Below are 25,386 nucleotides of genomic sequence, written 5' to 3'. Positions count from 1 at the left end.
AGGTGAAAGGTGATCTGGGCTTTAGAAATTTTTGCTATTATTTGTTAAGTGTGTAAAATATAAATACAAGTAATTTTTAAAAAATTTTATTTTAACACCTAATACAATTCCAATTTTAAGGATTACTTGCACAAAAAAATAAACACATTTGGTATAAAAATTTATCACTTTTAACACCCTTTTCCCTCAAGCCCCACCCACCCCACCCTCATGAACTGCATCCTATTTTGATGCAGAAACATATAAAGACTAATGGCACAAATTAGTTTTTACTCTACAGGAGTTTCTGTTTATGTACCCAAGTACTCTAGAGGACACCAGCCCACTTTATACATGAACCATTTTCTTCAGCCTGCTGAATTTAGTTTCACAAAGAAACAAAGCTATAAAGGCATTTAAAAACCATTATCTTAAATTCTTTTTAGAAGCACTGACTTTTTTTTTTTGCAACCAGTTATATACATAGTGTTACATAACAGCTCTGGAGTACAGTACATGCAGCAGAATATACCTGTTGGATATAAAATACTTTTCTTAAAATCTTCATCGTTGGAATTCTTTGAAGATTAAATAATAGAATGCCCATTACTTTGAGAAAATGGCTGGAGAGTACAAATGTCTGCATATGTTGGCCACTGAAATAATCCAAGGCTAACTGGAATAGTATTTATAGCACACTGGGAGTGCATAAATAATTTACTTACATTATTAAAACACAACTAATAAAATTAATAGTTCCAAGTTCTTATAGGACTGCCTATATTAATCCTTTAAGTGGTTGCCAGGAAATGTGGTTTTTTGTTTAGGTCCCATATAAAATGCTTTGCATGAAGTTTTGCCCAAGCTTATTTATGTCTACTGCCTCTTCTCTTCATTGCAGCAGTACACTGTGGACAGTACCACTTTCCTTTTGGTGCTTCCGTCAATCCGACACAGCCATAATGGAACCACTCTATAGGGCACTAGAAAACAAAATGTCATCAAGTCTTTAATATGTTTATAGAATATTTTAATTCTTGTTGTAGTGCTATGGGATTATGTGCAATTCTTTATACTTAACAAAGGGCTTTACTATTATTCTATTCTGAGATGTAGTCTTGCCCCCTCATTTTACAAATGAGAAAAGACTTCTGATAAGCATATTTTAATCATAATTGGAATATTTAAAATTAGCAATTCACTCTATTTCATTATGTTGAAAAGTTGATACATGACCTCCAAAGGCCAAAACTTAGGTTCCTAAGCGATCTTGTATATAAGATAAATACATTTTAAATGCCTTATTCTAAATCCCACCACAAGTGTGGAAACATGTTACACATAAAGCATTTATCTCTTTTGTGTATTTATAATGCTCACAGATTAATCCTTTTATATATTCAAGAAGCCAAAGTCTTTTGCAGTTATACTGCTGCACAGGTATAAAAAAACAGCTTTAAGAGAAGAAATAAGGTATACATGGAGCAAAGGAGGAGCTAGTTAGTATGTCACACAAACAAAGGTAGTGGTAATTACCTTTACCAACTGCTCAAATAAGAGTTTTTAGTGCCATTTTAAAAATAATATAATACAATTCTGGCAGAACCCACTCACAGCTAAGTAAGCGGTTCTGGGAAAGAAAAGAGGAGAAGATTTTGGTTTCTCTTATGCAAAAATGTTGTTAGTGCCCCCCCAGTCTGCTCCTTACTCCCTGAGACACTAAAAGAATGATGAGATACATACAATAAAACTGCATAACTGAAAATTTGTTACTTAAAGCAAAACCATCATTTTCCTTTTAACCTCAATCTGTCTTCTACATTTTAAATTTGAATTCATTATAAGGATTTCTGTGAATCTGATTACTTATTTTTTTCTCTTTGTCACTTTTATAAAATTCAATGATCTGACAATAGTTGATTAATATTAAAAGTTAAGAAGAATGACATGAATATAGACACAGAACAAAAATGCCAGGATAATAAATACCATCATCTCAGCATTTAATGAAACCAAATCTAACATAGGCTTTCCTTCTTCAGAAATGACCAACTCTTTTCCAAAAATCTTAAAAATAAATCAACAAATAACTTCTATTTCTCTACTCCCTATGTTTGGAACCTCCTTGAGTACAAGGTCTATGTGGTATCCATCTTCATATGCCAAATGTTTCATATAAATTAGACAACAAACATTTAACATTCATCATCTTTAATAGAGTAAGCCACTGTCTTACAGATGGTAATTTGAATAATGGGATAGGAACATAATTCAAAGATATCCACAATTTGCTCACACACTCTATAAGGCATGCCTTTTCAAAGTTCTAAGTCTGTTGTAATGAAATTTATCCTGGATACCATTAAATATATTTTTCTTTTGGGAGAAAGAGGTGTCAAATTTTCATCTATGAAAACTGCAAAAAGATACTATATGTCAGAAGTTATAAACCCAGTATCTTATTTTTTAAATAAGTACATTTTAGAGTCCCTATTTACTTTTGGAATGGTCCAAAATTACATAAGCATCCATCAGAAATCATAATAAACTTATGAAGCTAATTTGTATATACCTACAAATGTACCTACTTTTTCTTCCCCAATAGGATGTAAGGTAAGGGTTTTCCCCTTTTGTTTGTATAGTCTCAGTGCCTAGCACCACTCCTGTCACATAATAGGCATTTAATCAATGCTTGATGATTGATTTCAATTTCCTTGATTTCAAATTAATAACAAACAAAAACATGTTTCTTTGGTATATAAAAACAATTTTGAGATTATGTTACAGAACTACAAGATAAACTTCAAATTAAAAAAGCCTATATTTTCCATCATCCCAATATATGTAATTTTGATACTTACATCTTGGTTATCACATCCTACCATTTCACCATAAGATACCTAATAAAAAAAAAGAATGTGAATATTTAACAAATAACCTAACCAAAAAAACTCTGAGTGTTCAAAATATCCCTGACTTATATGCTTCTTTTTTTTTTTTTTAAACCCTTACCTTCCGTCTTGGAGTCAATACTGTGTATTGGCTCCAAGGCAGAAGAGTGGTAAGAGCTAGGCAATGGGGGTCAAGTGACTTGCCCAGGGTCACACTGCTAGGAAGTGTCTGAGGTCAGATTTGAACCTAGGACCTCCCATCTCTAGGGCTGACTCTCAATCCACTCAACTACCCAGATGCCCCCTTTATATGCTTCTTAAACATAATTTCTATATATACTTACATGTGATTCTTATATATACATGGCCACCCCTTCTCTTCTGCCTTCACTGCCATGGCTTGAGATTTTCCTCTTTCCAAAATCTCTTAGCCTAATGCTACCTGAAACTCTTCATTCCATCCTATGCTTTGCATCTCACCTTACCTCAGAGCCAGTCAATGATTAGGAAGTAAGAATAACATCAATATGGGAAGATTCTTTTCATTAGCTTTCCACTTTTCCTAACAACTCCCCCTCATTCTCTCCTCACAACCCCCTAGCTCCTCACACTCCAGTTCCAATGATGAAACTGTCCATGAAAGCCAAACAATGTTGTTCTTTTCAAATGTATATAAATTTTAACTTTTACACAGTCCTTAGAGTACACAAAGACCTATTAATGCCTTGGTGTAGGGAGAGAGGGAGAAAGAGGAGACAGGGAAATAATTAGAGGAGAAACTTTTAAACTTTTCAGTGGAGATTATCTTCACTCTAGTACCAACACAACAAGGTTGGAAAGGCTTTGAATATAGTCCTAATAAGATAAGTCTATCTACTTGTCTGAAGATCAACTTAGTTAAGTACAAAGAAGATCATCACAAAATGGGTGATCACCAAGTGATGATGAATTCTTTTGACCAGGATGACCTGTGAAACTAATAAAAACACAAAAAGCTCACATCTCCATATCTGTAGTAGTCATGGAAAAGTAGCAAAAAAGCAAGGATCAATTGCTAAGAATGAGTTTTTAAATCATCTATAAACACAATACTAGTATAACTCCTGTTATCCAAAAAAAAGGATCTAATAAGTTGACACATCATTGGAGAATCTCATCTATGTAAACATCTTTACTGTTAACAAAATGAAAAGACAGTATTTAGAGTTCAAAAGGAAAATGGTCCAAAAGTACTCACTTAGAGAGGTGGATAAAGGAGTTAATAGATATGGTTTCATTGTGTGCTCAAAATCATAATAAAAACATTTTATGGTACACTGAGATACTGAAATGAGCATAAATATACAGATTACCATGAGGGTAATTCCAGTTTATAAACTAACATTTATTACAGTAGATGAAATTGTAGAGAAATTTATGAAGAAGTGGACAAGGTTACTTAACAAAAGCAACACATGCCCTGCTACTCTATGACTTCGAAGCAAGGTTATGCATAGGTAGATGGTGAAAAATATTTTTGAAAATAAAGTTTGGAATTAAGAAATAAAAAAGACCAAAAGCTAGTATATTGTTCAGAAACTTTTCACCTGCATATCCTAGTTTCTTTAAGAAGGGACTTGGATGGAATGTCCTGAGCATCAGACATCCTCACAAAAAATAAAACTGACTACATAAATGCTTAGCTATTGATATGGAAGTCATTAAGAACTTACCATTTTGTGTACTATCAAATTGTGGGTTGGAACAAATACCAACAAAAGCACACAATTAAATAAAAGGATAAGAATGAAAAAACATTGAATGTAAATACAAAATCTTTTATTTGACCTATTTAACTCTGTAATTTCTGCTTTTTTTTTAAGACTTGTTTAAAGATATTGACTTTGATAATTACTGTTTCTAAAAGAGTTAAACATTGCAAAAGTTGGCATGAGGAGATGCCCAGAAACTACCTCAGAGATTTATCCTGAAGGGAAAATTGGCCTGTAGAAAGTTTAGTATGTAATATAGGTAGGTTATATAGATGGAAATGTTTATAACAGAAGAAGTCAGATAGCAGCTTCAAGCTGCTTCTCAGGCCTACCTCCTGAGTAGTGTATCAAAACTTGATACAACAAGTTTACAAACCTTTCCATCTATATAACCCACCTATTTCATATGGGACTAAATCAAATCAGATTATACTAAGTATTCAAAGACAAAATAAGTACAATAGGTGGGGAGTAGAAAACATCTATCAGCATTTCTGAAGTTATCTACTTCCCTGGTAAATGAAACCATCAAAACTGGACAATTTCAACAACTGATGTGCTATGTGATCAAGTGGAAATAATACTTGGGGAGATAAAGTCAGGAAGGACAATGTGACCTGAACAAATATAAATAAGAAAGCCAATCTTCAAGTAATGCAATTTAAGTGGAACTCAGAAATCAGTTTTCAAGATCCAAAATAAAAAATACTACAAAATAATAGGAAAGGCTAAGTCTATTAATTTATACATTTTAGGCAGCGATTTCAGTTGGACAATGAGCTAAGCACAAAGGTCAGATTAAGCCTGGAAAAACACAGCACTTTTTAATCATTACAAGTTATTTAGTTTTGGAAAAGCCCACTCTAGACTATTAACCTATATCTGAAATGCCAATGTTATTCTAGAGATATTACGTGGCTACAAATCAGAAAACCATGATCTTAAAATCACAACATGTGACAAGAAAGTCAACAAAAAAAATTCATTTAGTCCAAGTAGGCATTGTTACTTCTCATAACTAGAAAGGATATAAACAATCATCAAGGATTTTTTATGACCTAAAATTGAGATGGGTTGGTCATGTAGCAAGAATTAGGAATAACAGACAGGCAATTCAAGTCTTATAATAGTAACCCAAACATATTTTTAATACCAGAAAAAGGCTTCCAGTACTTTGGCTAGATCTTTTATGGATGACTTATGGGAAAAACATAGACAAGATTGCATTGAATTAGGAGTAGAAGGATGTTGACCTGAACTGATGGAAGAATCTGCACATCAGTAAGATTAGGTATCCATCTAAGTATCAAAGAACAAAGGTACTAATAGTAAGAAACCTTAAAAATCTCCAAAAGGTTATGTGCTTGTGTCTAGCACAGAAGAGTAAGAGAAAAGCAGTGATTTTTTTTTTTAATTCTAAAGGGTTGAAGAGGAAGAATACTGGTTTAAAAAAAAATAGGTGAGGAAAATGGAAAGGGAAGTAGATCTTTTAGAGAAAAGAAATGAGATGGAAGAATTAGGTCAAATACACCCCTTTTCTTAGCTTTTGCATTAGACCACAAAGCATCACTTTGTGCATAGAACTTAGAAAATAACTGTAGAAGTATGAATATTATAGATTCCTAGTTTCCTCAGTAAGAAATTTGAATATATTTTCTCACAGAAACATTTTTATGAAGGTTAATTTCTATAGTACTATTAATTCAGAATCTATAGTTTAGGTATATTACACATTTTTAAAGAATTTAGTTGTGTTCATAGGAAGGAGAACTGGCAGACAGTAGGTACTCAAGACCCTCACTGATATTGCTTCTATGGAAAAGTGGTCCAATTTAAAATGACTGAACTTTTAAGAACACAGAACTCCTATAAATCTGGAACTACTTATACTCATGAAATATGAAAAATAAAGCTCTAAAATTTTTGCAAAGTAATCATTATGTATAATTTTTTAAAAAGTAAATAACAGGGCCTCAATTCCCATTGTTAATCCATATGTAGAGATTAATTGAAATAGTACATTTAATAAGCTGATGAAAATTTTAGTGAATAGACATCACTTAACTGAATATATTTACAATGTATAAAGTAGAACATTATTAAGGTTTGTTACTTTTTTTTGACAAGTATAAAGTTCTTATTTCTCCCCCTAAGGTTTCAGACTAAGTAACTGAATATTTGAATATTCAGCAAAGGAGCTTCTGATTATGGTATTTTCTACATTTTCAGAGGCTAGTCTCTTCTTCCATTTAACAAATGAAGAATAAGCAAGCATTAAAATAAAAACTGCATGTATCCAATTAAGTATATTTGCTTCTGGAATTTTTCCAGAAAGCTCATGAAAGGGTGAATACGAATCTTATTTTCTTAAAAAAAAATTCCTTGACTCAGATTAACAAATTATTCCTCTTGGTGTGTAATTTCATACCTTCTATTTACATAGTTATACCTATGTATTAGATCCTACATTAAAATCTAGAACCAATTGCATCATCTAGAGTCTTTCAGGGAAATGACAAAGGACTAATAAAAAGAAATTAAAAGGGAGAAGAGCAAGCTAGAGAGCTTTTTAAAAATGAAATAGTTTTTAAAGTTGGTTTCGTTTTTCATTTCATCTGTATTAAGAGCATATTGGCCATTTACCTGATTACAAATACAGTAACGTGGTTCATTTGGATCATAAGTCCAATCAACTTGGTTGTTTGAATCAGACTCTGGTATTGCTGTTGTTTGTTGAGACAATTCTTGTGCTAATGCCGAAGATGAGGAACATGATGACAAAGAGGAAGAAGAAGAAGAAGATGATGACTGCTGGCTTGAAGATTTGTTGTTGTTTCTGAAAAATAGTAACAATTTTTTTGGTAGACCATCCAGGAAAAATAAAGAATTTCTATATAGGTGCCTGAAATTATAGAATTCAATTATATAACTTAGAGTTTTCTTTTATTATGTAAATTAACCATATTAAATATAAGAACGAAAATTGTGTAGAATGGGAAAAAAATGTGACAAAGACTCCTGGAAAGTTGTTTATGATTATTGAGTTGCCTTTTATGGTTGCTAAGTTATTGGTGACCTAACTTCTAGCTACTGAGAAGGCTGAGACTGTCTAATACAAACTCCCTCAGCTCCCCATCTCCATTCTTTAAAAAAATTTCAGCATCACTAGTATCATCTAACTCTCCCTTTTCTTATTCACTCATATCCCTATTATTCACTAAGACTGACCTCTTGGTTTGCATTCATCTCCAATACTGACTTCTCTCACAAATTCTAGACCCATTTCCAATGGCCTTTAGGACATTTCCATTGGGAGATCCAAAACATATCCAACCCCTAAATGTCATCATCTTAGAGGAATAGGAACCAGTTATTCCAACTTGCCTTACTCTACTGATTATTGTTGCCCAGTACCTCTGTAGTCTATATTATTATTTAAAGATGAAGAAAGAACAGGCTGAATGGATCCCAAAAAGGGTGCTTTGAGGGATTTATTTTATTTTATTTTTAAATTTTGTTTGTTCTTTTTTTTCTTTTTCTTTTTTTAAATTTTATTTGGTCAATTTCCAACATTATTCCTTGGTTACAAAAATCATATTCTATTTCTCCCCGCCCCTCCCCCCACCCTTCCCATAGCAGACGTGCAATTCCATTGGGTATTACATGTGTCCTTGTCCAGAACCTATTTCCATGCTGTTGATGTTTGCAGTAGGATGTTCCTTTAGGGTCTATATCCCCAATCATATCCCCCTCAACCCACATAATCAAGCAGTTGTTTTTCTTTGGTGTTTTTACTCCCACAGTTTTTCCTCTGGGAGATTTCTTTTAAATAAGTAGGTCAGTGAAACAAAATAAATAAACTTACTTGCTTTTTCGACCACTCCTTGAGTCTGTTGCTGCTGAACTTATAGTCTGAGTTAATGTAGATGCCAATGCTGATGAAGAATAGCCAGTTGATTCCCTGGCTAATGAAAATTCCCTTCCAAGCTGGAAGTCATTATTCTTAAAAGCTTCATAGCTAGCCTTTAAACTCGATGTTCTTCTACCTTCCTTCATCTAAAAAAGATATTTGTAGTATTAGAATATGTAGTCTTTATATTTACAAAGATTTTTTAAAAGCAAATAATAAAATATATTTAAATATAAATATAAATATTATTAAAATATAAAAATATAAAATTTCTCTTGATTTAACTACTAAATCTGACCATTAAAAAGTAGGCATTAATCAGTTATGAAAATATGTTCTTATCTTCTTCCCAGAGGCTCTAAAATAAAAGTCTGAATATTCTAAGCTAGGCAACATCTGTAAATGGAATGTATAACCTCAAAACTAGAGAAAAAACCCAAGAGGATAAAAAGGGTACAAAAGCCAAAGTGCAATCCCAGTAGCTTTTCCTTTCATCACCTTATAATCTCCAAACCTGTGATTAGGATTGGTTTACACTACAAGATTAATTTACTAATTTTACCTAAGAAAATTAGATATAAAACTATTTCAAATTAATTAATGTGAACCTGTGTTCTCATTTAAAAGAGTTCTACCATTTCCATGTTTTATTATATTTGTTAGGGTTACATACAGCCAGCAAAACAAACAGCCTGCTCTGCCCCTGTATCTAACTGTCCTTTACCTGGGCTGTGGCTTGAACTGCTTGAGCTGCTGCCATTGTAATTGCCCCAGCTCCAGTTCCTGAAGATAATGAGCCAATGTTATAGGATGTCAATGGTTGAGAAGAATTCACATTGTAAGCATTGTTAGAAGAAGTTGAAGAATTACTGTTTCGGCAACCTAGATGAAATTAAAACACAAGAAGAATTGGAAAAAATATAATTTTAGTGAGATAAAAAAGATATTCTTTCTCCATTTAAATAGTAATCCATAAATTCAAAGTCAATACTACTTAATTAAAAGAAAGTCACTATAAACTGAGTTGACTAAGCAAAGTGCCATGGAATTCCAAGGAGAATGAAATTTTTCTGTTTTTTTTTCCCAGTAATAACAAGTAAACATGGCATTTTTAAACAGTCAAACCTGTCTAGAATGCTATTTTTTCTTTAATTCAGTCTTAAAATAAATTGGGGGAAATTTCATAAATTACACTTAAGAAATTTAAATTACCTGGCGTATTTTCTTTAGAGGCATCTGATGTAAGAGTGGATAGAAGAGCTTCAGATTTAAACTTCTTTTCAGGAATGTGATCTGTTGTAGTATGGTGAGAAGTTGGATTATACTTCCTTTCTGAATAAGAATGAAGAATTACTTGGTTTTTAAATTTTGGAAAACTATGGCTCGGGAAAGTGGGAATCGATCTTTTCAAACAGAACTTAGATTAAATTATTTCAGCAAAGTTATTAATCTGGGGTCTTATTAACTAGTGTGGAAAGGGGAAAAATAGGATGTACTAGGGGTATCTAGGTAGTGCAAGGGATAAAGTGCCAAGGAATAAAGAAGACCTGAATTCAAATCCAGCCTCAGATATGAACCCAGAGTGTTTGACCCTGGGGAGGTCACTTAACCTGTTTGCTTCAGTTTGCTCATCTCTAGGGGGATAATAATAGCACCTACCTCTCAGGGTTTTTGTGAGGATCAAATGTGATAATAATTATAAAGTGCTCAGCACAGTGCCTGTCACATTGTAATTATATAGAACTGTTAGCTTTTATTATTATAAATATACATAGGTTGGAACAAGGTGATCAAAGTGAAGAAGTTCCTAAGACCTCAGTGGGTAGGATTTTTAAAAAGTTTTACATAGAAAGTGGCCTTTGAATGAGGATGAGAAGGGATTTTTTTTTTTAATTCAGTCACTGTCCTACATCACACCCTCCAAAGCCTACCAACTGGATTATTGCAACATCCTCCTAACTGGCCTCCCTGACTCACGCCTCTCCCTAGCCAAAATCTCATGGAGGATAGTCACCAAAGTAATTTTCCTAAAATTACAGGCCTGACATATCATTCTGGAACACATGAAACCCTAGTGGCTCCCTATTACCTATACGAGGCAAAGAGAAGTTGCTCTGATTGACATTTCACAAGTAGCCCTGATCTACCTATCCAGCCTTCCTTCCCATTATTCCTCCCTAGTGAACACTGAAGCCCAGCTAACCTACTATTCTTACTGTTCTTCCTACACAGCAGTGAATCTCCCATCAATGTGCCTTTGTAATGGCTTTTAACTCATGCCTGGAAGGCATTTAAAATATTAAGCTATATTAGTTTCCTTCAAGGATTGGAGAAGTGCCACATTCTAAATTCCTAATGTACAACCCTCCCAAAGCTCTACAAGGGATTTCCCCCCAATTTTTCTTGTTCAATTTTAAAATGATTTCCCACACTTTTATATTTTCATGCTGTTCCTCTCCTCCCCCCAAAGTCCCTAAGCATCACTGTACTGTAAGCCCCACAAAGGCACAGACGGTTCATCTTTATAGTCTCATGCCTAATATGAAAATACTTGACTGATTGAGATGATCACAAAAGACAGAGCATCTCAATTTTCTTGACAGATAAGAAATAGTAAGAGAACATAATACTCCTTTATTCACTGAAAGTGTGCTTTTGGGCCTTATTTATGTTACTGTCATAGGTTGGAAAAGGAATTGATGGGTCCTGTAAATTCTTAGTGTAGGGAGGTGAGGAAGCATCCTCTGCCACAGCAGGTCACCCATTACCTTTTCTGCAGCTTCTATACTCAAGAGCTACACAGGCCCTGAGAAGGAAGTGACTTGCCCAGGGTTACACAGCAAGGACAGGAGAGAGTGGGGCATTGAGCTTGAGTTTTCCCTGGCTTGGAGGCTGCCTTTCCTGCCTGCTTCTGTCTGTACAATTTCACCAGAACTTAGGGAGTAGCAGAGTGACCATTGTGCTTTGAGTACTGCCACTTTTCTTTCTGTCAAACTACTTCCAAGAAGGAAAGAAACTCAAGTTGTCTGCCCCAAGTCTCTTTGCAGACATCCACTTTTCCCCTTTGACCACTCACTCCAAAGTTGCAGAACTCTGCTGTAAAAAATGAGTATTTAAGAGGAGGTGGGAGAGAGGAAGAAGAAAATGCTTTTCTGCTCTTTTACCTCAGAGCAATAGTTTGCCTGGAATGGGGTGGCTAAAGTCCAGGGCAAAAAGTAGGCTGGTAATAAAAGCAATGATTTAATAGGCAATATCATTTGTTTCCCGTGAGAGTATATATGGCTCATTGCTATGCAAAATTTTTTCTAAACTCACAATATGAATGCTTTAGAATGGGTTTCTATTTTCATGGATATATAATTAAGCTATATTAAAATTTCAAACACAATGAAATAAATAAATTCCCCAAACTTACTCTCCACAGGTGTATGTGAATGAGCGTGATGGTTATTTACTGGTTGTGATGGAGTATCTAATTCCAATGACCCTGAAAAAGAGGCACAGAGATAGAGCAGTATGTTACCACAGAACTTGGCAATCTTGGCAATTTAGCTACTAGCTATAGCAATGAAGTCCCTCCCACTTTCCCATCCACTTGGCCTGGCAAACTCTAATCCATTTCTATAGATTTAGTTAAGCTTTTTCCACCCAAGAGCAGCCACTATCTATACTGCCACTAGTTTCCCAGAGTTTCCTTGAGCTATTCTCAGCTCTGAGGAAGTTGTAGGTACAAAACAAGGGACACAGCAATCAAAACACCATATCATTGGCTACTGAAGAGATATCAAACAACTGAGGTAGATTATAATAAAATTGGGAAATTTGTAACAAAAAAAAGTTTAAAAAATACAGTATAGAATAAGGTAATATGAATTTGTGGTTTCCTAAATCTGACACTAGACATCTCTTGAAAGAACTCTGAATTTAGTATCATTAGACATGGGACACTTACTGCCTGTATGAGTATGGGGAATCAACGAACCTCTCTGGAGCCCAACTTACTCCTCTCCAGAAGATAGGGAAAAACTTTAAAAACTCTAAAATTTGATTAAGCATAAAATACTGAGGTTAGACCAAATAATCTCTAATGTCATTTTTAGCTCTAAACCTTATGACCTCCCGTCAGCATGAAAAAAAATATATAAATATATGAGTTGCTGGATAATCTGAAAAAATAGTTACTATATAAGTGGCTTGATTCTACTGTCTCATCCTAATCTTTGTAAGGTTTTATCATATTGTAAAGACTGTGAGAATAGGCCAAAATTAAGAGAAGCTCATTACCAGGTTGGCTGCAGTGATGAATTTTTTCAGCTACAGTTCTGAAAGAATGTCTACTAGGTTACAGATGGATGAAATCTATACTGGAGGAGGGTGTTATTATGCTAGCAAAACAGAATTTTTTTTCTTTATCAGATTCTTTAAATATAAACTCATTAATGGAGGGCAAAAAACCCTAAACCAAATGCTACTTTACCATTAGAGTTTTTAAGGCAAAAACCTCAAGTTCAAAGAAATTAAAGGCAGCCTCGTCTAATAGAAAAAGTCAGAGGAACTGGGTTCAAATCCTATGCCATATGTAAAATAAAGTTAGACTAGGGCTTCAAGTTCTAATTCTAGGGTCTCATGGCTAATATCATTATAAGAAAGATAATTCATTGTTTAGTAAAATAAACTATGGTATTCTCCACTTTCACAAGGGGAAAAAGTTAGGTTATTTTCTTTTTGAAAAGCAAAGTAGATCTACAATGAAAAATACTGTATTGGCCAAAAATGGCACACTGATCTCTAATCTGGCTTGTACAAAATCTGAAAGGCACATATAATCATCATCTTAGTAAGAGGCCAGTAGTGCAAGTGATAAAATGAAGAAAGCAATTTTGACAAAAATAAAATGTTTTAAGTAATGCAAAAACAATTCTGACACAAAGTATATTTTAACATGATATGTTTTTATATCATTGTTTTTCATTGGATTGAGATCAGAACTAGTCCATGTGATTTCTCTGCTATAAGGAGCTCATAGTTAGGAACTTCTACCAATACATCCATACCCTCCCTGCCACTTATAATCTCAGAGCAGGAATTATGAGACCCCAGGAGGTCCTGGTCTCTGAGGACCAAGAATTCATGTGGTTTTAAAAAAGGTATTCTGATAACTATTTCAGCATAATTGGTTTTCTTTGTAATCTTAAATGTTTTATTCTATACATTGAAAAACATTATTCTAAGGGTCTTTATTAGTCTGCCAAAGGACTCCATGACACAACACAAATGAAGTATCTATCCCTCAATGCTTTAACATTGAAAAGTTTAATAAATTGTCCAGGATCACAAAACATATATTGTCAGGGGCAGAACTGAAAAATCCTCTGTACTTGGTTCTGAAGCTATCCTACAACCACTTCTTTTTTTTTCAGGATTTAACAATATATTTGTTTTCATTAAAGAGAAAAACACAAACTTATTTTAGGAGTGCTACCTTTATTAGGAACAGTCTATATTTGGAATGATTGAAAAAATAACATCTGTCAATATTTAGCTGTTTTCCCAATTTAAAAGACTAAATTTTTGAAGAAAAAAAAAAGCATTAAGGAATTAAGAGCTTAATAATTTGAAATGGAGCTTAATGATTTGAAAGGAGGAAACAGCATCATTTTTGAACATGGAACCATAGAGTAGTTATTTCATTCTTTATAAGATGTTCAATAGTCTTAGAGTAAACAAATGAAGCTGCTAGTATAGATTAACTTATTTTGTTTCACACTTTTTTGTTCTCAGAAAGGTAGCTTTATTAATCTTATTAGCCCATGTATTTGGAACTGTTACAAGTTGTTATTTACAGCTGTCATTACATTTTTTTAAAGAAGGTCAAAGATTCTACATACAGGTTTAATGTTATTCAAATGTGCAGAGAATACTAAGGTTTCTGAGAAGGTAAAACTTAAGACCCTCCCCAAACTGAGTGCTAATCATAAAACAAATAATGGATTCAAGTCAATTTTATAAATGCAAAAATTCAACTGTATATATATTAAAGGTGGTAATTTTATTTTCTAAACTGTTTCCATAGGGATACCAAATGATGATATAACTCATCTTATGATGAAAACCATTTTTTCATTGTTGAAAATTTATATATTCTAAGTTGTTTAGTAAGGTTGAGACAGTCAAGAAAAAGAAAAGAGGTTCAGCGATTTTGGGAAATTTTGGCATTAGTCAAATGTAAAATGGGGTTAGGGACTATTTATCAGTTGTGAAGGGATGTTTGAGTCAAGTCACACTACTCATGTTATGTTTCCCCATTTTAAGATGTGTCTTCAGAGGATCCTTAAGCAAAGGAACTCAAAAGGAAATTGAGGCCTTTATAGGAAGAAATTAAAAGGAGTTTATCTCTGACAAACTTGTCTTTGGGCAAGGAAGGTTTGGTGGAAAGCAAAAGTGTTGCTCTAAAAAATAATTTGAAATTATACTAGACAAGTTACTGAAGTGTTTACATCCTTGGATCAAAGAATCCTACTACTGAAAATCTATCCCAAATACTATACACATAACAAAATATCCTAGCAAAACACTTTGTCATAGCAAAAACAAAAGAAACAAAATGGGTACCTACTCATTGGGGAATGAATAAACAAATTATTTACACATTGTGTATGTTTTGTACGTATGTATATACATATGTGTATATATGTGTGTGTGTGTGTGTGTGTGTGTGTGTGTGTGTGTGTGTGTATTATGGTATAATGAATATAAAGAATTAGCCCAACAAGAAAAGATTTATATGAAGTGATAATAAAAAAAAATCAAGAAAACAATAGTCATAATGACTACAAAAACATAAATAACAATAATATAAGGCAATTAAACGCTGATGAATTTTTAATGATCAATTTCAGTCTCTGAGAAGTAGTGATCAAAGATACTCAAAATAGAGAGGAAGAAGACCATGGATATAAAACATGGAAACAATGTAAGCTGGCTTTGTTTAAATATCTGACTTTGTTACAAGGAAAATGATCATAGTATAAAACCAAAAAAGAATAATACGTATTTTTTTAATGTTAAGAGGTTATTATAGTGCCAACTAACAGCTCACTTTAGAAAGAGGGTTTTTAACTTCTAATCTACAGTTCAATAAAAAGTTCATGAATAGATGTTAAGGAGTTTATGAACGTGGAGGAGGGGAAAAAATATTTTCACTCATTTTGCTTCAGTAATTTAAAACCATTCTAAGAAGTGGTCCATAGGCTTTGCCAAATGGCCAAAAGGATCTATGACAGAATGAAAAGGCTAAGAACCTTGCCACAGAAAAGTCCAGGTGAACTTAAAACTTAAAGGGAGGAAAATGAACAATGTTTGCTTAAGTACATACAAATACTTTGAAACAGCAGAGTCAATGAGTCAGTCAGTAAGCATTTATTAAACACCTACTATGTGCCAGGAGCTGTGCTAAGCAAAAACAATTAGGTTTAGTGACGGAAGTACTTAACCTAAGAGACTAAATTTCTTTCCATCTTTAACATGCTATCTCATTGTTATAAAGCAGATACTGGATATTATGAAAATTACCAAAATACAAAAAGGCCTTTGGGGGAGGGGAGAAGTGGTTAGAGAGCTGGCTTTGAAGTCAGGAAGACTTGGGTTTAAATCTTGTTTCTGACACATACTGCCTGTGTGATTTTAACCTTTCAACCTGTCAGTGTCCTACATAATTGTATAAGAATAAACTGCTGAACAGTTAAATAATTACATTGATAGAGGAAGTATTCTTACTGGAAATTCCCTACAAATGAAATGACAAGATCAGTCTAAAAATTAAAAAAAGAACATTGATTCAGTAGATTTATGTCATTACTATAAAAAGCACCAGTGAATTTATTGCATGCCTTTTCTACTTTTATGAGGTATCAATGACTGAAAACAAGCCAAAATGCTGGGCCCACAAAAACCTAAAAAGATGCTATCATCCATTCATGTTGCAGCAACTACCTAAAAAACTCAGAGGAATTTTCAAGCATCTGTGGAACAAATTTTCCAACACCATCACATGTACTTTACAATATTTGAAACCTTAACATTTACTTACGTCTCTCTAATATTTCAGTAATTCCAGCATTATCAGCCTCTAGTTCCATTTTAAACTTAGCCAGTTCTTGATCCAACTTTCTCAAGTGTCGATCTACCTGTTTGAAAGAAGAGCAAAGGTAACCACCAAAATTTGGGACTTAGTTAAAGTGTTAGTTTTGTGGGGAAATGTCTGGTCTTTATTTTAATTAAAAAGAAGTAGTTATATCACTATCTGTGACATCAGGAAAGTTATTTAACTACTCTATGACCTCAGTTTCCACTATCTAAAAAATGAAGGGATTAGATTAGATCTTAATATCCCTTCAAGTTCTAATATTTAAATTTATTATAATAATATGTTAATAAGAACCTCCAATTTAAGAAAAATGCCCCCCCCCAACTCAGAAGAAAACAAAAAAAGGCAACCAGACAAGCTGCTACTGTATGGATTTGAGGGCTCAGCAGGAGGGACCTTGAAAGGCATGCCCTCAGTTTCCTATAGGATCACTATAAATATGTATATCCACAGTCTGTACAATGAAAATTAAGGTTAAGAATGTCGCTCAGAGACAAAGAACATCCTTAATAAAAGATTTAATTATTACAATGTGCATATATTACTACAGCTAGTAAGTGGATTAATACATTTTGTAAATTCTTAAAAGGTTTGAAACAAAGTATTTTCTGTTTAATGATGAGCTACATCAAAATTACATCCCTAGGGAATTCTAAATAAAAATGAAAGTTCAATGTAAAATGCATCCCTTTTATCTAGATGGCACAGAATAATTTCTTTTTCTATTATTTAGAGATTTATAATTTAGTTGTAGATGCTGCAATAATTCTGAAGTGAAAAAAATTTATTAATTATTGCAGACAAATGAGAACCACTATTTCTGTGGAACTAGGGTTAGGAATATCCATTAATTATTTTAATAGTGCTGGATTGAAAAGGTAAACTTTATTCAAAAGAGTATCATTTAGTCTAATTTCCATAGAAATAAGAGATTGCTTTCCCTGGAAATCATACAGTACATTGATAAGGAAAAAGTTAAAATAAATCTGTCAAGAAAATAATGTTTATCTAAGATAACCAGTGAGAATTATGCTTAACCATTTATGACTAAGGTTAATAAGTGTTTTTTGTATTCCAGCATGAATAGGACCCAAACTACATTTTAACATAAGTATTTTTTTAAAATCACAGAATAATAGAAATCAAGTTGCAAAATAAAAGTAAAAGAATATCACATTGTTTAGCCTTTGGCTAAATGTACCTAAAGGAGTGTTAGTCTGTGAAATTTCTATAATTAGGACCCAGCTCCCTTCATCCTTACCCGAAAACTGCCTGTCTGAAACTGTCAGAAGCTGTAATTAGCATCAGGGTCATCAATGTTGGAATCTCACTCATTCAAAGAGTTTGCAGGTAATTGAGCATCCTTGAATCTAACCTCTATTCTAGGAGAAAAATATGAACCTAAATTTCAGTAAGGCAAAAAAAATCCTTACCTCTTGCCAAAAATGGTCTAAAGGAACTCAGAAAAACACAGAAAATCACTTTAGAAAAAGTATTAGTACCCATTTAAACTCAATGCAACCTATAATTACACCAATCTACAAATATTCAGTGAGCACATACTATATGTGCAAAGCAGAGAGCCAGGTCCCTAGTTGGACACATAAAATAATATATGACAGTCTCTGTCTTCAAGGAACTTACAGTCATCTGGGAAGATGAAGCCCTTCATAACTTGGCCCCTTCCTTCTTATACCTCTCACTCCCCCTCCACACTCTCTATAACCCAGCAACATTGGCCTAATTACAATTCCTCAAACATAACACTCTATCCCTTGTCCATGCCTTTGGACTGGGTATGCCCCATGCATGGAATGTTCTGGCCTTTCACCTCCACCTCTTAATTTCCCTGGCTTCCTTCAAAACTCAGTTCAAGGAGGCCTTTCCTGGTTCCCCCAAAGCTAATGCCTTCTCTTTTAATCTTCCCTTTACATATGGCATATATTTTGCATTTATCTATATTTTTACATGTTGTCTCACCCATTAGAATGTAGGTTCCTTGGGAGCAGGGGCTGTTTTTTTGTTTTTTTTGTTTTGTTTTTTAATTGGGGAGGAGGGGCAGGGTGTTTCAGTTGTTTTGTTTTTGACTTGAGAAACTTGATAAATGTTTCATGACCGACTAAAAAAGTTAAATACCCATCACCAGATTTAAAAGAACAATTCAAGAGACATAATAATCAATGCACAATTCTTTGCTTGCCAAATAGTACAAATAATAAGTGCCAGTAGTTTAGAATTACAGAAACAAAGAATTTAGAGTTGTGATGAGGGACAGCATGATACAGTATAAAGAACATTGGCACTAAGGTCAGGGAACTTAGGTTCAAATTCTGTTTCTGATGCTATATGACCTTGGGCAAGTCACAAACTCCATGGGCCTCAGTTTTCTATGTAGAAAGGTCTCTTTCAGCTCTAGATCTATGAATCTATCAGTCCTTAGAGGGGGGGAGGGGTGTCACCTAATACAAATCACATATTTAAAGGAGTAAGCATAGTGCAAAGAGTCCTGGATTTGGAGCCAGAAGACCTAAAATGGAATCTCAACTCTACAACTTAATAACTATGTGACCTTGGACAAGTCATTTACCTTCTCAGAGCCCAAGATCCCCATATCTATAAAATAGGGTGGGTGCTACCTACTTTCCAGAATGGTCATTAGGATATTGGGAAAGAATGAATGTGAAGTCTTTGCAAATTCACAAATCTATGAAAAATTGGACTATTATTATTTTTTACAAACAAAGAAATCAAGGCCCTGAGAAGTTAGGAAGAAAAGATTATTTTGAACTGAGATAATCTGGGTAAACTTCATAAGGCAGAGATGACTCTACCCCTACACTTCAAGGATATTTGAATGAGCAGAAAGGATATTCTTGGCAAGGAGAAAGGCATCAGAAAAAAAAAAGAAAGAAAGAAAGAAAAAGTGTCTAGGTACCTAAAGAGCAACTCAGTTTGTCTGAAGTGTAAGGTTAGGTACAACAGACCTAAGGCTAGGCCCAGATTTAGCAAAATGTGAATATGAGACTTAAGAATATAGACTTCATTATTCTATAGGTCATGGGGAGCAAATGTAATTTTCTGAGTAAGGGAATGATACAATTCAAGTATCATTTTAGAAAAGTAAACCTAGTTTAAACCCAACTTAATTTTTTGCCAAAGTCCAGAGAAACAAAGATCAAATGTATTACCTTTCTTGCTGGTGACTTAGAGCTTTAGTATTTTCAATTTTTAAAAGACAGTGAGTTTTATTTAAAAATAAGTCCTACAAAGAACGATGTAGATTTACCAGATCCATATTACTCAAATGAGACAGGCTGGTATACTGGAAAGAGAACTTGATTTAGTATCAGAAGCCCCAGGTTTGAATTCCATTCCTGTTAACTACTTATAAAACCCTTGGTAAATCATAACCTATGGACTTCTATGTCTAAGAGGTCAGAAAAAGAAGTCTTCATGTAAGAAAAATTAACAGCAGATAAATGAGCAGAAGAACTAGAGAAGGGACAGGCAAAGAAGGTGGGAATACTGACTGGCAGAAGGAGAACTACTCCTAAAGGATTCACCTTTAGCACAGGCACCAATGTGGAAGAGATATGATCCTTCAGAGGTAGGTATAAACAGAGGCTCTCTTCCCCAAAGATATGACAAAAAGGGAAGGATGTAGTAAGTATCTGCTTCTATTTCAGGCTCCAACTACTTTGAAGGTTCCTAGGTACCACTTTATCTCTCCTTCAAGTCACCCCTAGGGAATTATTCCTTAGGAAGTCAAGCTTTTATTGGGACCAAGAAGGAAGAAAGGGAATCTAACACCTGCTTTCTATGTATATCTGTCCAGAAAAACAGGGATGAATGGGAGAAGCAGATTCCTTCTCTCCAAGTTGCACCTCTGACTCCTCTCCACAGTATTTTTTCAGCTCACACTATCCTTGCCTGGATTATTCTCACAATGAAAGTGCTCTCCCCTGGGGCCTTTTCCCTTTAATTACCTTATTCCTCCCCAAACCTCCATTTTTCAATAGGCAACCTTAGTCAACCATGACTTCATTTCTGCCAGGTTGGACAACTGACTCATCTTCCTCCCTCTCCTGCTATTTAGCTCCCTTTATATAATATCTTCCTCTATGAAAATGTAAGCTCCTTGAGGTCATGGACTGTCTTTTTGCTTGTATTTTTATTGCCAGGATTTAATAACTGGCCTGGCACATAGTAAGTGCTTGATATATGCTTGTTGATGGACTGACTGCTTCAATATTTGCTTTTTAGCTTCAGGCCCAATCAGGTCACAATAAACTAATTTTGTTTGCTATTAACTGGGCATCTGCAGCAATTGGAAGTAGTTATGTTTTTTAAAAAAAGTTTACCATGGTCAATAAGCAGCAGTTTTTAAGTTTAAAGACTAAAACCCCTGTTGTGGTATGTGACTGAATGTTGTTAGTCAGGTTAGGCGACTGTGGGTAAACTTGTAAGTCTACAACATGTTTCTCTTTCAGAGAGCAAGTTTTCTACTTCCTAACCTGCATCTCCTTTCTCTTGCCCCAGTCATAATCTGATTTCCACCAGGTCCCACCTTTATAGAATTTCGAGAAAGAGAAGCTGAGAAATCTACTCTGATGCACTAAAAATGCCTGAGGAACTCCTTGACTAAAATATGAGCATGAGCATTGACTAACAACTTCATTTGACTAATCTCCTTATCAATCTCCTCCATAAAGTGGATCACAAAGTCTATCAGGATATATTTGTTATTTGCTCCATGTGGTTATAATCAGAAAACTGATACCATAAACTTCCCCAAATTTCTTATGCAAGATGAAATTCCTGCTCACATCATCATGAAATGAATGAACTTGTATAAGATTTTCTCAATCTTATCAGATTGTTTCAGAAGAATTCTAAGAGCACTTATGAAACTCAAGCTCATACAGCCAATTAGAGGCAGATATAGTATTAAAAATCCAGGTTTCCTGATTACAAGTGCAAGGACTCTTTGCATGACTGCACTACACAGCTTAATTTCCCAAACTTAAATCTAAATAAATATGTGGGAAAAAAACAGCTATCAGAAAGTCAAACTATGCGACAGAAGATAACTACAGAGCAATAAAAAGCAGGGAAGAGGAACCTGCATTATAGCCTAATTTTGCTACAATGAAAAAATCTATATAAACTTAAGAAACAAGGGAATAACTTTAGAAAACACATTAAATCTCCTATATGTTTAAACTTTATTCCTTTTGTTAAGATTCTGCTTCTTCCCTTTTCTCTACCCTACATCCTATCTTCACTATGCATTCATTTTTATGTGGATGCTTTTCTATCAGCAAGTTATTTTCAAAATTTTTTAATACATTTTTGTTGATGACATTACACTGACTTGCAAAAAGTCCTGCAACTATAAATGAAGAACTTCTCAAGAGGGATCTGAAACCACTCAGGAATTTTGGCCTGAGGAAAGTCCAAGTGGATGAAGAATATTGTTGGGGAGTAGGGCCAGATGATTCCAGCCTAGAAAGGCTTTCCCCACTCACTGTGTGGACTGTCTTGGGTGCACTACCAGATTCTTGTCTTCTTTTCATTATGGGTTCTTCCAATGACCAGGTGAAAGAAATAGAGATATGCCTCTAGGGAAACATTTGAATGAATACATAGCCTACATCCTCCAAAAAAATCCCAAACTTTCCCTGGAATAAATTCAAGAAACTAGAAGCTGCAGTAAAAAGACATGTCTTAAGAAGCTGAAGCCTTAAGAAGCTAGTTGAAAAGCAAAATCATAGGAAGAAGTACTTCATAAAGCAACAGAAAACAACAGTAACTTCAGTAAAATGGCAGTAGAAAAATTGACCAACAAAATGGAAATGAAAAGAGATGTACAAATACCTCCTATACTGGAGTGTTTATAAGAAGACAAGTACATTGAAGAAGTGAAGAAGATTAAAGAACTAAAGACCCTTAATAAGAATGAACGAGATCAACTTGATCTGAAAACAAACTTTCTCCTGTTATTCCCACTTTCTAAATATCTAAAACTGCACTAGTTAATGTATTCCCCACTTCCTTCCTGATAAACCCTCTAGAAAGTAATGTAGAACTACAGAGGTAGATTCAAACTGTATAAATATTGGTTTGTGGAGGAGGGGCAGGCAAAGCCAAGATGGCAGAGAAAAGGCAGGGCCTGATGATTTCTACCAAATCTCCCTTTGAACAACTTTAAAATAATACCTCAAAATGAATTCTGGAGCAGCAGAACCCACAAAAGGACTGAGTGAAACACTTTTTTACCCCAAGAGCAGGAAACATCTTTTGCCCAAGGGTGGGAGTTGAGTACAGACTAGTGCAGACCTTTGGGTGGGCTGAAGAGGAGGCAACAGCTTCTAAAGCTATCATTCTACAGACATGAATGGTGTCAAACAACTGATCAGAGGGAATTATAGGGGGTCCTTTCCTGACATTAAGTACAGGACTCTTTTGCCTTATACAAATCTGACTCAAAGTCTTGGTCTAGTCCCAGGGCATGGAATACTAGTACATTTGTGTTTGAGGCCAAAGGGGAGTTGGGACCTATGTCATAGTTATAGGGCAGAAAAGAGGGCTTGTGGTTTGCTCACAGACCACAGCATAAGATAGGATCTTATGATATCTCCTTGGATCCTACTACCTTGGAAGAACTGAAAATCGACCACCCCCACCCCCCAACTAGCTCAAAAAGCAGCTACATAAAAAATATGAAGTAAGAGAGTGACCCTTCAACCCCAGGATCAGAGACCAACATTAATAGTTTTTTAAAGTTAAAAGTCAAGAAATAGGATGAAAAATGAGCAAAAAGAAATTGACTATAGAAAATTACTTGGTCAGAGATAGATCAAAACAGAAACTCAGAAGAAGCCAACAAAGTCCACTGCTATACCTACCACCTCAAAAACAAACAAACAAACAAAACGAATTGGTCTCAGTCCTGAAAATAATTCTGAAGGATCACAAAAAAGATTTTAAAAATCAAACAGAGAGATAGAGGAAAAACTGGGAAAAGGAATGGGTGTTTCAAGAAAATCATGAAAAAAATCAACATTTTGGTAAAAGAGGCACAAAAAGTACTGAAGAAAACAACACTTTAAAAAACAGAATAGGTCAAGTGGTAAAAGAGGCACAAAAATCCACTAACAAGAACTTTCCTAAAAAGTAGAACTGGCCAAATGGAAAAGGTGTTTGTACAGATGTCCACTAAAGAAAATAATTCCTTAAAAATTAGAATTGGGCAAGTAAAAACTAATGACTACATGAAACATCAAGAAACAAAATCAAAAAGGAAAAAATATTTTAAAATATGAAATATCTCAATGGAAAATCAACTGTCCTGGAAAATATATAGGAGTGATAATTTAAGAATTAATGGTCCATCTTCTATTAGTAGCAATGCGATGACCCAGGACAATCCAGAGGAACTTATGAGAAAGAATGCTATCCACATCCAGAGAAAGAACTGTGGGAACAGCAACATAGAAGAAAAACATATGATCGATCACATGGTTCAATGGGGTTTTGATGTTAAAAGATCACTCTACTGCAATTATTAATAATATGGAAATAGGTTTTGAACAATGATACATGTATAACCCAGTGGAACTACTTGTCAGCTTTGGGAGGGGGAGGAAAGAATGGAGGGGAAAGAATGATGAATCATTGAATCATGGAAAAATATTCTAAATTTTAAAAACTAAAAGAAAAAAAAAAGAATTAATGGTCTACCTGAAAGCCATGATCAAAAAAAAAAAAAAAGAACCTATACATCATCTTTCAAGAAATAATCAAGGAAAACTGTCCTGATATCCTAAAACCAGGGGGTAAAACAAAAATGAAAAGAATTCAAACCTTCTGAAAGAGATCTCAAAATGAAAACCCACAGGAATATTATATTCAAATTCCATAAATCCCAGGTTCAGGAGAACATATCACAAGCAATCAAATAGAAACAGTTTAATGGAACCACAGTCAGATAACAAAATATTTGGCAGCTTCTACATTAAGAGGACCAGAAGGCCTGGAATATGAGTATGCCAAAGGGCAAAACAACTAAGATTACAACCAAGAGTCATCAACCCAGCAAAACTGAGCATAATCCTTCTGGAGAAAAAATAGATATTGAATGAAATAAAGTACTTTGAAGCATTCCTGATGAAAAGACCTACACTGAACAGAAAATGTAACTCTCAAATATAAGATTAAAGAGAAGTATAAAAAAGGTAAAAAAGGGATTTTAATAAGGTTAAACTGTTTACAACCCTATGTGGAAGGATTATACCTAAACAGCACAGGTGTGAATTGAATAAGATGGGATAATAACAAAAAAGAAAACAAAAGGATGTGAAGGAGGAGTGTACTAGAGAAGGGGGAATGGAAAGGTAGAATAGGGTAAATTTTCTGACGTAAAAAGTTGTGCAAAAGGGGAAGGGAAGATGGGAAAGGTAATCTTACTTGAATCTTTACTATGACTGGAATTGGTTCAAAGAGGGAAAAAACATACCAAATGACTTGGGTATAGATATCTATCTTACCCTATCAGAAAGTATGAAAAAAAGGAGTTATGGGTAGGTGGAGGGTGGGGGCACTGCTAGGAGGGTATACAGATTGGGTGAGGTAGCTGTCAGAAACCAAACATTTATGAAAACATGAAGGGCAAATTAAGAGAGACAGTTAGATAAACTGGGAGGTAGG

At 34.3% G+C, this 25,386-nt stretch overlaps 1 protein-coding gene across 4 annotated transcripts in view; it reads right to left on the bottom strand.

The window, feature by feature from the left end:
* Positions 1-72: 72 nt before the first annotated feature.
* ING3 (inhibitor of growth family member 3) overlaps positions 73-25,386 on the bottom strand; it is a 52,592-nt gene continuing 27,278 nt past the window's right edge. For 2 of the 4 annotated variants that reach the window (XM_001364981.5, XM_056799628.1), the window contains 8 exons: positions 16,621-16,717; positions 11,947-12,018; positions 9,744-9,863; positions 9,256-9,413; positions 8,487-8,677; positions 7,265-7,457; positions 2,841-2,879; positions 73-962 (listed from right to left, as the gene is read on the bottom strand). In XM_001364981.5, coding sequence (XP_001365018.2) covers positions 846-962; positions 2,841-2,879; positions 7,265-7,457; positions 8,487-8,677; positions 9,256-9,413; positions 9,744-9,863; positions 11,947-12,018; positions 16,621-16,717 — 987 coding nt within the window. In that variant the 3' untranslated portion in view covers positions 73-845. Of the gene's footprint in view, positions 963-2,840; positions 2,880-7,264; positions 7,458-8,486; positions 8,678-9,255; positions 9,414-9,743; positions 9,864-11,946; positions 12,019-16,620; positions 16,718-17,938; positions 18,060-25,386 lie in introns of those variants that run through there. The other 2 variants (XM_056799627.1, XR_008912280.1) reach the window with 2 other exon arrangements.

Source organism: Monodelphis domestica, chromosome 5, assembly GCF_027887165.1.
Source record: "Monodelphis domestica isolate mMonDom1 chromosome 5, mMonDom1.pri, whole genome shotgun sequence".
NCBI lineage: Eukaryota > Metazoa > Chordata > Mammalia > Didelphimorphia > Didelphidae > Monodelphis > Monodelphis domestica.
This window is presented reverse-complemented; position numbering and strand designations above follow the sequence as displayed.